Here is a 12671-nt window from a genome sequence, read left to right as displayed (position 1 = left end):
CGTTTACATAATTTTTATTGTGTAGGATGCAGTGGATGCACTGAAATCCAGAGAACCGACCCGACCCCATTCCATATTCTGTGACTGTTTGAGAAGTCCTGAAGTGTTACCAACATTCCGGTTCCACAAAATCCGCGCCCCGCGGTCGTAACTATTTTCTATGGTCGTAACTCGTAATAGTCGTAATCATAAATCAGAACAACAGAGTAACAGACTGTTAGAGAAAAACGAAGAACATAGAAATTAGAAATATCGAATTGAACAAATTCGATGAATTTGATTAGGATTTCGAAATTCGGAATATTCGGATTGCATTGCAATCATTGAAGCCTGAATCACTGAATAGATTAAATTAAATTAAATTAAATCTATTCTGTGCCTGAACCCTGAAGGTGATAATGGGGGAAAAAACAGTCCACAACATAAAAACAAATTTGCTGTGCAGTCTGTGCACGGTGCACCAGAGTATATAATTATTTTTATTCGTGTTTTGCTTCACAGTTAATAGTTTAACCCTTCACTGAGTTCACTGCATGATTTTTTATTAAGAGGACGCCACACCCGTCTTTCTGCATCAAAAATAATGCATTCGTATTTCAAATGCTACGAAGTCAATAATGGTCGTAGACCCATAAGTAATACACTGTTTGAAAGGTGATAGTTTTTACTATGTTTTGTTGGAATCAGATATTTGAAATGTAATTTATTTTCTAAAATATAAGCAAATTAGTTTTTATAAAACGATCTTTTGTTATGCCGTAATGCTTGCTTGTTAATACAATTTTCAGAAATCGGTTTCCAACAAAACATAGTAAAAATTATGGCCTTTCTAAGAGTATATTTTTTATGAGTCTACGATCGTTGAAGACTTCGTAGCATTTGAAATATGTAGAAGGGTTTCCGAAAAAAATGTATAGTTCTATCTTCTATGCACCGATTGCACCGTCTACTGGCGCACCTAGCGGCTGTTTCATTGCAGTTAATTCTAACGGCGGCGGCGCTGTCCCGTCCCACTCTACGACACAACCAGTCGGTTCCGTCTGCTGTGGTACTGATAAAAATAGCACTGCCGAAATATAAATTAGCGATAACGTCGGCTCTACGATCCCGTATCGGGTCGAGCAATAATAATAATGTAATTATTTAATATTATAATTTGTTTTTGAACTCCTTTGTGTATACTTTACACGCGCGGTGGCTTACGTGCAATTATGAAAATACGTATGTTGTATACCTACTACGTCGACAATAATACAATTATTGTATTTTCAAGAGTTATAAAAACTATACAGTCATATCGGTCGTATATACGACGAATTCTATGAATCGTCTATTACTAATATAATATAAATTATAAATATAGGTATATATTTTTGAATCAAAATAGTTTTGTTAGACTGCGGGCACCGGGGGGAACACTATGTCTTTATCCAGACTTTAGTAATCACTGATCAGTTTAGTTTTAACTTTCAATCTGTCACCATCGTTTATTGGTTATACCTAAAATTAGTTATTACTTATTTGATTTTGGTGAATTTAAAAAATGGATGACCGTCGGAATGACAAAAAGAAGCGGCTAGCACCTTCAAGATGTCCAAGTATAAATAAAAAAAATATAGTTAGACTTAATAACTTTAAGAAAAAAACAGTGACATGGTAAGTATAATTTAATTATCATATTTTAGTATAGTTGAAATACGTAGGTATATTTTAAATAGGGAAGCGGAACCTAGCACACCGTCGAATATTCACTTATTAGGAACTGATGAAATAGAATCTTCACCATCGTTTATGCAAGTTAAAATGGATTAACTACGTGTATTTTTATTTTAAAAAATAAAAAACCATTACGTTTTATTATTTATCTATAGAGAACCTATGCTAACTAGTACGCCAAAAATCAGGTTGACAGCTTCACGGTTTGGTGAAATTTGCAAAATGCGACCAAACACCAGCTGCAAGACCAAAGTCCATAGTATACTTTATAAGCCTCCAGTTACATCAAAACAAATGACTTATGGACATAATATGGAACATGAAGCTAGACAAAAACTGAAGGAAATCATTAACCTTGATGTTCAATTATGTGGTCTTGTTATAGATACTATTTTTCCATACTTAGCAGCAAGTCCAGGTTATTTTTTGTTATTGACTATGTGTCTATGTCATAAATTAATTTGGTACCTATTCATTTAGTACCGATAAAAATTACACATTTATATTTAATTAATAATAATAATGAATAACATTATATAATAATATTTTTCATTTATTTCTTTATAGATGGTTTGGTTGGAGATCAAGCTATTGTAGAAATCAAATGTCCATACACAGCAAAAGATAGCGAAAACAGTCGTTTAAAAAGTATACCTATATGGTAGCAGTATAACGTAAAATAATATATTCAATTAAATATTACCTTATTTACTTACTAAAAAGGTTACTGTTATAAATTAGATATTATTTACTGTATTAGTATATTGTATATATTTATTATTGAGTAAGTATCTAAAAATGCAATAAATACAGGTCGCGTAAGTACGCGCGGTTATTAAAAATATTACGGCGGCAATGCGGCATAATGTACGTGTAACGTGTACCTATGCATTTTATATTTACGCGATCCTCCACAGACGAAGGTTGAGAATATAATAATCACCGCTCCGAATGAGCACAATCGTCGGCCGGCAGCCGACGATGAGTGGTGGGCGCGGCTTAAACGTCGCGTGCTTGCGCATCGCGAAAACACCTAACAGCGCGTTCTCTCGGTCATTGTATACGTTTCGCTTTCGGTGTGGCGTCCTCTTAAGTAAAAAAAAAAATGTTATAAATAGATTAAGTCCTGTAGAATCCATTAAAATTATTAAAAAAATTCAGTTATAAAATGTAGATACTCAATTTGACTAAATTTCGAAAAATGCATATATGCATTTCTATGCACTATCGACAAACAATAATTATTACATCTCAAATTTTGAAATGCGCGTATGCACTTCCATGCGTTATTAATATATTATGTAATTTTACAATTTATATAATAATTATTGAGAAAAACCAATATTATAAAATAAAATTATAAATAAGCACATGATTAATAAAATTGTAATTGTAAATATACCACAGGCCAATGGCCATAGACTTATAATCTAACTTAATTGTTATATAGTTAATAAATATACATTTATATATATGATTATATAATAAATATTAACAGTATTTTAGTTGTACACACATCGACAAAATGATTTAAAAATATTATAGTAAGTAAGAACGTATGTAAAATAAATAATAATGTAATATATTTATGTTTTTATGGATTTGTGAAGTGGGGTGGTTGCGTGTGCGTGTTATTTCCGCTTTTTATCAATTTACGTGTTCTTATCAAGTCGTAGTTAATGATTAATATTGTTATAACTTTATAAGATATTATATCTTTCATTTATGTATATATATATTTGATAATACCTGTATAAATATTACGTATTTACGTGAATATGAGCACACACTCATACGCCCGCACGTAAATCATAAACGCACACATAAATTATACATACATGTAATATTAAAAAAAAAACCATTTACCTATTTTACCAACAATTTCTATTGTTTGAACCATTCATGACTAATTAGTGATACCGTTGTTCCTATTTCCATTTTACGTTACGTTAACGTGCACACGAATACTCGATACGATGATCAAACAAAGTTAATAAGCTTCTCGATTCTGAGAAATCCATTGATGTTTATGTCTGAAGTTTGCTATGTAACAGTAGATCGAACGGAATGTTCGGTGTTACCCATCGTAATAAAAGCTATTGCTAGTAATTTTATTTAATTTTTCTTGATTCACTAGTATTTTGTGCTATGGAAGACTATAAATTCTTATTTAAAGTAGTACTAGTTGGTAATGCTGGTGTCGGCAAAACTTGTTTGGTCCGTCGATTTACTCAGGTATGTAAATGAAATTATTATTGCGACAGTAAAATTAATCTTGTATTTCAATCAATTAATTGATTACCTATATTTAATTTAATTAATTCTTTATAAAATATACTTTATTGCAAACATTAAAAACTATAATGTTTACCTGTTAATTGTTTCTATTATTTAATCTTAAATTGACAATTAAAGAAATTTAAATTATAATAATTTTTAACATTGACTTCTAAAGCTGAAGATTTTCTTAAATAAGTCATCATTTTACATTTGTCATATTGTTTCAGTTAATTTAAAATATTGCATATACAATTATTCTGTCATTGTATTTTTACCGTCATAAATGTTGTTTTATTAAAATGTGTGTTTATGTTTAGGGAATGTTTCCTCCGGGCCAAGGCGCAACAATAGGAGTGGATTTTATGATAAAAACAATTGAAATAGACAATGAAAAAGTCAAAGTAATTTATAAGTATACTTCACATAATTATGGATTCAATGCATTTATCACAATTATATACTTTTTATGTGTCTTATTGTAAATTGTATGTTTATATTAATAATAAGGAACTCAGAATTAAGAAAAAATTATTTATAAAAATATGGTGAACTTAAAATAGTTTTGTAACCAAATTAAGCTTATTAACCTAATGTTACTTAAATTTATCAAAGTTAGTCAATTTACTTATTGGTTTAAGTGCTATCGACAAAAAATTAATAATGCTATAGTATGATAGATTGATAGGTATTCATATATTCATTATTCGTATCATGCTTGACAATCCCGTTTATGGCATGATAAATATTTGGTTAGATTACATTTACCAATAAGATTTAATTTTTCTTAAATTGTTTTTATGATTCTGCAAGTAAAATAAATTGGGTATTTATAAGATGGTACAATGGTGATTGAAAACCTGCAAAGTTTTTATTTTTAAGTGATAGTTTTATACCCAGAATCTGCACAAATTTCGTTTATTATACCTTATTTTTTTCAACAATCGCAAATCTAGCGTTAAAAAAAATATTGGCAAATAAGATTTTCTAAATAAGTTTATATTAACTAATATTTTGCATGCTATTTTAATTTTATTAGCTCCAAATTTGGGACACTGCAGGACAAGAAAGATTCCGTTCAATAACTCAAAGTTATTATCGATCTGCACATGCTCTAATATTAATTTATGACATAACATCCCAGCCAACATTTGATTGCCTTAATGATTGGCTTCGTGAAATTGATGAATATGCTAATAACAGAGTACTAAGGGTTTTAGTTGGTAAATATTATATTTTTTTAAATGATTAATTAATTATATTTTAAGTATCATTTTATATTTTATTATACTAGGTAACAAAATAGACAAAGAAGACCGTGAAATTCCTTCTCATGTAGGTCAAGACTTTGCTCAAAGACATGATATGCGCTATTTAGAAACATCGGCAAAACAAGCTGACAATGTAGAAAAATTATTTGTTCAAATTGCTTCAGAATTGATGGAGGTAACAAATATATTATATACATTCTTAAATTTCAGAAATGCACTTTTTAATTCCTAAAAATAATATTGAGAATATGTTTGTTGTATACATTATTCAGATGGTTTGAAATGTCAATGAATCATATCACATCAAAATCAAATACTTAAAAGGAAACCACACTCGCATGCATCTTCTGTGTCTTACAAACATAGAACATACCAAAAACTATACTTGCTCGAGTTTTGTCTCCCTCAATATTAATAGTAGAATTATTAGAATTTAACATCGCACAGGTAAGAACTTTATCTGTGTCGTAGCATCATTATTTTGATAGGATTAACTAATAGTTTTTAATAATTAAATGAAAAAATAAAAGTATTTTCTTAATCTAATAACTTTAATATTATTTATTTTATCAAAAAAATAACAACACTACGACACACATTGAGTTCTTACCTATGCATTGTAAAATTCTGATAATTCTATTTTAAATACTGAGGGAGAAAAGTTGTCCCACACTAAATAGTTTTTGGTATATTTAATGTTTGTAAATCGGAGATAGTGCATACAGGTGTGGCGTCCTCTTAACTTTATTTTGTAGATTATTGCATATATTAGTTTATAAACTAAAATAATGTGTACTAAGTGATACAAGACTTATTACACTATTTTAAAATTGTTTTTTCATTTAGGATTAGTGAATATTACTATTTAAAAAGCTAGTTAGTGGGTAATGCTCTGCTTTACATTAAGTGTTTCATAAGTCACTTTTTTATTTTGATAACCACAAATTATAACAATTTATGTAAAATCTTGAATTATATTTTCAAGTTTTTTGAACAATTGAAAATTTTTTATCAACATAAATTTAAAAAAAAACTTATTTAAATCAAAAATTGCATATGCCTAGCTCATCACAAGTCAAAACTATTTTGATAATCATCTATATAAAATACTAATTTAAACATAAATTATAAAATGACAATTCCATATATGTGCACCATAAACTAAAATTGATTTTACGTACAAATTATTATTTTTTCTGGCACTTTGAGAAATAAATGGAAATTTTAAATTTTAACCTCTCAAGACACCAACTAGAATAACTTTCCCACTGGAAAAAAATCAAACCTCTATCTAAACTACTCATCGTGTTTACAAACATAAAAAATAAAATAAAATCACATCATTGTAAAATCAAAACCTTCATCGCTTTGCTCAGAATCTAAAATATATTGTTAGTTTTCTGTAAATCATAATCTGATTTATTTTATTGTTAATTATTTGAATTTTTTTATTTTTCTTCTTATAGCAAGCTAAATCCAAAGGAATATCTTCAGACAGTCCACAGTCTCTACCATTCAACACTAGAACTTCTAAATCCATCAATGATTACTGTTGTAATCGTTGAAAACGTAATAATCAGTATTATTTTTATTATTGTCATTAATATTTAACTGAGCTTATCACAGGGTAAATTGTAATCAAACTATACTTTACCTAAAATCAGTTAGATAATAATGCTTTTAACAAAAAAAAGTTACCTAATAGTAACATGATGAGCAAAAATAATTAGTATTATAGTTCTAACATCAATTGAGTTATTGTTTTATTTATTGATATTTTTATGTTTCATGGTTGTACAAACTACAAGGTGTTGGGATACAAATAAAATGAATTGTATCCAAAATAAATGTGCTCAAATATATTATCATCTATTTGAATTTAACTTGATAACACTATTAATCTGTATTTTGATCAAAATTAATTGTGTTTACAATATCAATGTTCATTAAACAATAATAATGTTTCAAGTATTATTAAACCACATTTCTCATTATTCAACCAAAACTCTGCTAGTATTGTTTGTTTTAATATTTTATGTAATTTGTTTATTTTAACTTTTAACACTTTTAAAATATGTTTGATTAAGTTTTTACCTTTAAATTGAATATAATTGTTTTTATTAAATAAACATATGACCCTTAATAATGTATGTTTTGGTAGCGGAATTAACATTTTTTTTTTTTAAATAATTTAAAATTTTTTGTTATATTTTTTTTAGTTTTAAAGAAATAACTTAAATCATAAAAATAAAATTACTACCAGGAACAAAAATGTTGTGTTTATTATATACTTATTTATTTATATGTGTTTATATATATAATATATATGTTTTTTACAAAATATTCAGTGCAATACTTTTGATTATACTATTTAGAAATAAGAATTTTATGTAGAGGAATATTAAAATTCGTAACATGATAAATTTTTTTTTAATTTGGTATTGTTAATTTTCTGTTATTATTTAATGTTTTATATAAATAATGACTGGGTAAAAATATTCTTGTTTTTATCTTCTTATTTTGTAAATTATTTTAAACATTATAAGTATTATGTACTATAAATTATTTGTTATTTTATTAATTGTTTCTACTTATTCACTCTTTTAAAATTATATGTAATAAACTTAAGGATAACAATATTATATCAGCATTTTCATCAGGAAATATACTTACAATAATACATTATTTAAGAATTCAAGTACTTATATTTTTTTACTGATTATAAAGCAGTTAAATGCATGTTCTAAGTCTGGCATAGACTTAAACGCCAATTCAAAATAAAAATATGGCTAATTACTGATAAATAATAGAATTAACATATTTTAGTGACGTATATAAAATAAAATATAGTTAAGAATGATTTTAATTGTAGATTATTAAAAATGTTGATTTCATTTTTGGTATTTGTTTGTAATCTTAAAATAAATAAATCATTTTTAAAAGATTTAATAACTACCTAATAAATTACAGTTCCAACACTAAACTATTGTATTTTTTCAAGATGTATACTAATCAAAGGTTGCTCTCATAAATGAAACTAATGTATGTCTGTATCCACTTAGTCATGCATTTTTATTAGACTTCAAATATTATCAAGCAATTGTAAATTACTTTACAGTTAACCGGTTGTAAAAATTGTATAGTTAATTGCACTCCTAGTTTCTAATTGACTGTAAAATTCATCAATATCTTTATAAAATACTGATATACTGTTGTACATTTATTGCTAATGTATTTACAGAACTAATATACCCACCTGTTTGTTTTCGTATTATCAACCTAACCTCTAAACAGATTAATGAGACCATTATTCAATAGTAGTATACATTTTTGAAATAGGTCAAATAATTTTACAATAAAAACATGTTAGTTAACTGTTAACAATTGGAAGAAAATAAGTAACAACTTTACATAAATCTAACATTTCAATGAAATACATAGAACATAACTATTAATAACTATTGGGTGTCCAAGGCAGCCTTAACATTTAGCATTTTCAATACGTGACATAAGTGCATTATTACAATATTTTTTATTTTTAAAATAAATATATCTCTTATTGTAATAGATAAATATAGGCCTACTTCCTATAATTTTATGATAACATGAGATGTTTTGTAAAAAATGAATTTGACAAAAAATTGGTGGGGGTCTGCGATTTCTAAAATATATACCTATATATACCTAACCTAACCTTGGAAATGATTTACCATAACATATCTGTGAATCTAATTACAAAACCAGAATTTTGATATCTTCATTATTTCATGAGTTATTGCAATGGATAAATCCTAGCAGTACACCTGTATATTTTTTTATAACATTAAAGTACAATTATTGATAACTAAATCAGTCTTAAATTATATTGAATAAGTAATAACTTTTAGAAATTAAAACATAAAATTAAAAATTAAGAATTAATTACAAATAATCCAATCATTAATTTACTTATAAAAAATGTTTTATCATAACCATAGATGTATCATAAAGATTTTTTTGTGTCTCTTCATCATCAACATATGGTAAATATTTTGCAGATTGACAATTCGCATAATAACCACCACATCCTTCTAATATTGGAGAAACACAAGCATAAGCAACACATCGTGACCCTTCTTCTGGAGTCTGAAATTAAAAATATATTTATAGATATAGAACTGACCAAAAAATGTATTTACATTATACTTTGCAAATGTAGTTCAATATCCACGGCATTGTCATTTTCAACAATGTTCCATTAAATAATTCTGTATTTACAATGCCAGGATGCACAGCCAAAACTTGAACATTAGTATTTGCTAGTGTTTTATTATAATATTTAGTTGACATTAATTGAGCTAGTTTAGACATTGCATAAGCTGCATTTGTAATATAACCTTGACTAAAAAAGTAAGTAATATATACAATAGAATAAGTATATTTTCATTATGAACAAATTTTAAAACCATATTAATTGTATTATCAAACCTGTTTCTAATTAAGCTGAAATTAATTAGAGGAGAAGCTTCATGAGCACAAGAAGAAACATTTATTACTCGTGCATGCTCATTTGTCGATCCTGACTTTTTCAGAGCTGGTAATAATAATTCTGTTAATAAAAAATGACTCAAGTAATTTATAGTCCAATGTGCTTCATAACCATCTTCACACTTTTCATATGGTACAAACATAACACCAGCTATAATAAAAAAAAATATATATATATATATATATATACTGTAAGTATATTTATATGTAATATGTTTTTAGAACACCAACTATTATTTTTTTGAAACTGTTTTAGTAATGTAGCAAATCAAAAAATTTATAAAAACTGATAAATATAACTAAATGAAATAAGTCTAACCACTAAATTCTGGGTGGGACATTGTCTTTAATTTGTTTAAATATGTATGATATATTTAAAAAAATAAAAATTACAATTTACAATAGGTATAATATATTATATTGAAGGATAATATAAATTGAATACTTATTTTTTTAATTTCGACTAATGAAGTAACAAATAAATATGATTAAGTAAATAACAACAGTTTCTTTCAGAATTTCAAATTTGAATACTCATATTATAATCTAATTATACGTTTAAATCCAATTTTTATTATAAACTAATACAAATTACAACGGTACAGTTTGGAAGATGCTAAAAGCTGCAATAGAATGCCTATGATTCAAATGATTTAAATATTTGTTAATTATGAAGTGGGCCTCCACAAAGGGGAGGGGTCAGAAGGCCTTATGGTACTAGGACCCAGCATTCATACAAATAGTTACTTCAATATATTTTAGAAAAATGTTTCAAAATTAATTGTTATTTAAGAGGGGCCTGGATTTAGTTTTGTACATGGGCCAAAAATTTGGTGTACGGTGCCTGATTACGGGATACCATGGGAATATTTATGTTTTTTTGTTCAAGCCACCATTTGATTTTGTCTCTGGTTGTGATCTATGAACTTATATAGTTAAATTGTATGTTTACCATTATTTACAAGTATATGAATTTGATCATGATTGGTTAATACTTGTTGAGCAAAACCTTTTACCGAAGTAAATGATTTAAGGTCTAGTTCATATATTTCAATAGATGCATCTGACGGAATATGCTGTTTGATTGTTTTTTGACCTGCTTTCACATTGCGGCATCCTAAAAAGAAAAAATGTATTAAAATATGAAAATATATAGAAATATCAGTTTATTTTTAAATATAATATACCTACTAACACTACAAATATATATTTAATAATAAATGAAGATTACCTATTACAATATGCATCTCACATTGAACTAGTTTCTTAACTACTTCCAGGCCAATACCTCGAGCTCCTCCTGTAATAACAGCTACTTTTCCTTGTTTTTTGATAATTTCTTAAATAAAAAAATTAATATATATATTATATAATATAATAGATTTAATAACTTTAAATTTGCATCAAATACCTTAATAGTAAATATATTGATTAAAATATAGCATTTGATTGTCTTACCAAACTTATTTTTATCACGATCTTTTAAATCATCAAGAACGGCAAAAATTCCCAAAAAATAATAACAAATTTTATATTGTACGATTTTAAAATATGTTGACAGAATTCGAAACATTTTTTATTTCTTTATTGCACACTTACAGACTAAAAATATTAAACAATTGTCTCAAAGTATTAGTTTCTATTACTTTAAATACACCATAGATAATATATACTTATACTATTATATATATTAATATATTGTGTAAGTATATATCTGTGATATTAATATACTATTATAATTTATGAGTCTTAATAGTCTTATCCTATGAATAGTACAAAAACTTTCTCTTTTTACTAGCGAAATGTTTTTATATAATTTTGACTATGTAAGTAAAAACATCAATAATACGTAAACAATATAATAATTAACACTGTTAACGATGCATAGAATGAATAAAAATTAAAGAATCATACAATAAGTCAATAATAGAGGTAGTATAGCCGTGCAGTAGTGCAGTACTGCAGTACCGCAGTGGCCAGTGAGCAATTATTGGCAAAATGGCAATAGCTAAATCTAAATGGCAAATGCTAATCAATAATTATGTAATATGTATTTGGAATAATGGAAATAAAGAATTAGGACAAAATGACAGTAGGAGTATTCAGTATAGTCCTATTCATACAGGTTAACACTGAAACTGAACTGAATTCTGAGGACGCTCACCCGCGGCATCCTGTAAGTTGTTTCCGTCTTACAACTTTACAAGACAAGTGCGTAACATACCAAATTTTACGCTCAGCAGCGCTGATCACGTTTAGCTCCGTTAGTTAAAATTTTTTAGTAAGTTGACATCCTATAAAAATTGAAGATAACATTATTATAGAGGGCTTCTCAGAGGCTTTTTATTATATTTTAATTTTAAAGCGATTTATGAGTATTTAAGATGAGCGTAAAATTTGCCATGTTATGCATTTGTAAGACGAAATCAACACAATATGCGGCCCATCGCCCACGCGGGTGTAGACTAGACAGTCTGTGTTACTAGTGTTAGTAGTGTCCTCATAATTACACCGTGATTCGCCGAGCATGCTCAGATCCGAAAGTTTAGATTCTAAACCGTTGTTACTCGTTACATTTCTTCAAATTCTGTTTTTCAGTTTTTTGTCACAGAAATACAGTACACAATATAAACTAGGGCCTAAGAAATAAACATTCTAAATTCTAATAGGTATTTTTGAAAATTCCAAGTTAGGAAGTTACCATACAATACAGAGATATATTAAACATTTCAAAAATTCAAAATAAAATTATTAATTATACCTAAGACCATTGATTATAAATGCTAATCGAAACATTCTGTGAGTTCAATCTAAAAAAACATTTTAAATCATTTCGCACAGTTGGCCACGCTACAGCCAGTACATAAACACGACAACTCG

The 12671-nt window shown here is 27.1% G+C and overlaps 3 protein-coding genes across 8 annotated transcripts; 2 read left to right on the top strand and 1 right to left on the bottom strand.

Annotated features, from left to right (window-relative positions):
* The first annotated feature begins 107 nt into the window (after positions 1-107).
* Positions 108-3112, top strand: LOC149057708 (uncharacterized). The gene is made up of 4 exons (XM_089223857.1): positions 108-1656; positions 1719-1793; positions 1872-2134; positions 2284-3112. The coding sequence occupies exons 1-4, from the start codon at positions 1544-1546 to the stop codon at positions 2379-2381; spliced, it is 549 nt and encodes a 182-aa protein (XP_089079983.1). The 5' UTR covers positions 108-1543; the 3' UTR covers positions 2382-3112.
* A 390-nt stretch (positions 3113-3502) lies between these two features.
* Rab30 (RAS oncogene family member Rab30) lies at positions 3503-8208 on the top strand. Of its 2 annotated transcripts, XM_015515356.2 has the most exons (6): positions 3503-3951; positions 4314-4397; positions 5033-5216; positions 5288-5439; positions 6731-6833; positions 7073-8208. In XM_015515356.2, the coding sequence occupies exons 1-5, from the start codon at positions 3865-3867 to the stop codon at positions 6827-6829; spliced, it is 606 nt and encodes a 201-aa protein (XP_015370842.2). In that variant the 5' UTR covers positions 3503-3864; the 3' UTR covers positions 6830-6833; positions 7073-8208. The 2 variants fall into 2 exon arrangements, with proteins under 2 accessions (XP_015370842.2, XP_015370841.2); XM_015515355.2 differs by having other exon boundaries at positions 3506-3951; positions 6731-8208.
* Positions 8209-8311: 103 nt separating this feature from the next.
* Positions 8312-12663, bottom strand: LOC107166622 (polyprenol dehydrogenase-like). 5 transcript variants are annotated; one of them, XM_089223853.1, is made up of 7 exons: positions 12553-12577; positions 11250-11270; positions 11023-11130; positions 10744-10908; positions 9732-9942; positions 9450-9645; positions 8312-9389 (listed from the first exon to the last, which is right to left on the bottom strand). In XM_089223853.1, the coding sequence occupies exons 1-7, from the start codon at positions 12560-12562 to the stop codon at positions 9213-9215; spliced, it is 888 nt and encodes a 295-aa protein (XP_089079979.1). In that variant the 5' UTR covers positions 12563-12577; the 3' UTR covers positions 8312-9212. The 5 variants fall into 5 exon arrangements, with proteins under 5 accessions (XP_089079979.1, XP_089079981.1, XP_089079980.1 ...); XM_089223855.1 differs by lacking the exon at positions 12553-12577 and adding an exon at positions 11391-12410; XM_089223854.1 differs by lacking the exon at positions 11250-11270 and having other exon boundaries at positions 12553-12663.
* Between the last annotated feature and the right edge of the window lie 8 nt (positions 12664-12671).

Source organism: Diuraphis noxia, unplaced genomic scaffold, assembly GCF_037042655.1.
Source record: "Diuraphis noxia isolate RWA-SAM2 unplaced genomic scaffold, SU_Dnox_SAM2 contig0003, whole genome shotgun sequence".
NCBI classification, from domain to species: Eukaryota; Metazoa; Arthropoda; class Insecta; order Hemiptera; family Aphididae; genus Diuraphis; species Diuraphis noxia.
This window is presented reverse-complemented; position numbering and strand designations above follow the sequence as displayed.

Bases quoted from the DNA above. Each gene is read 5' to 3' on its own strand.
- LOC149057708 (XM_089223857.1), top strand. From the start codon at position 1,544: ATGGATGACCGTCGGAATGACAAAAAGAAGCGGCTAGCACCTTCAAGA. The intron at 1,794-1,871 runs GCAAGTTAAAAT...ATTTATCTATAG, and splicing joins GAATCTTCACCATCGTTTAT to AGAACCTATGCTAACTAGTA. The intron at 2,135-2,283 runs GTTATTTTTTGT...ATTTCTTTATAG, and splicing joins ATACTTAGCAGCAAGTCCAG to ATGGTTTGGTTGGAGATCAA.
- Rab30 (XM_015515356.2), top strand. From the start codon at position 3,865: ATGGAAGACTATAAATTCTTATTTAAAGTAGTACTAGTTGGTAATGCT. The intron at 3,952-4,313 runs GTATGTAAATGA...GTTTATGTTTAG, and splicing joins TGGTCCGTCGATTTACTCAG to GGAATGTTTCCTCCGGGCCA. The intron at 4,398-5,032 runs GTAATTTATAAG...TAATTTTATTAG, and splicing joins TAGACAATGAAAAAGTCAAA to CTCCAAATTTGGGACACTGC.
- LOC107166622 (XM_015515373.2), bottom strand. From the start codon at position 11,364: ATGTTTCGAATTCTGTCAACATATTTTAAAATCGTACAATATAAAATT. The intron at 11,131-11,249 runs GTAAGACAATCA...TTTTTATTTAAG, and splicing joins TCGTGATAAAAATAAGTTTG to AAATTATCAAAAAACAAGGA. The intron at 9,390-9,449 runs GTATAATGTAAA...TTTTAATTTCAG, and splicing joins TATTGAACTACATTTGCAAA to ACTCCAGAAGAAGGGTCACG.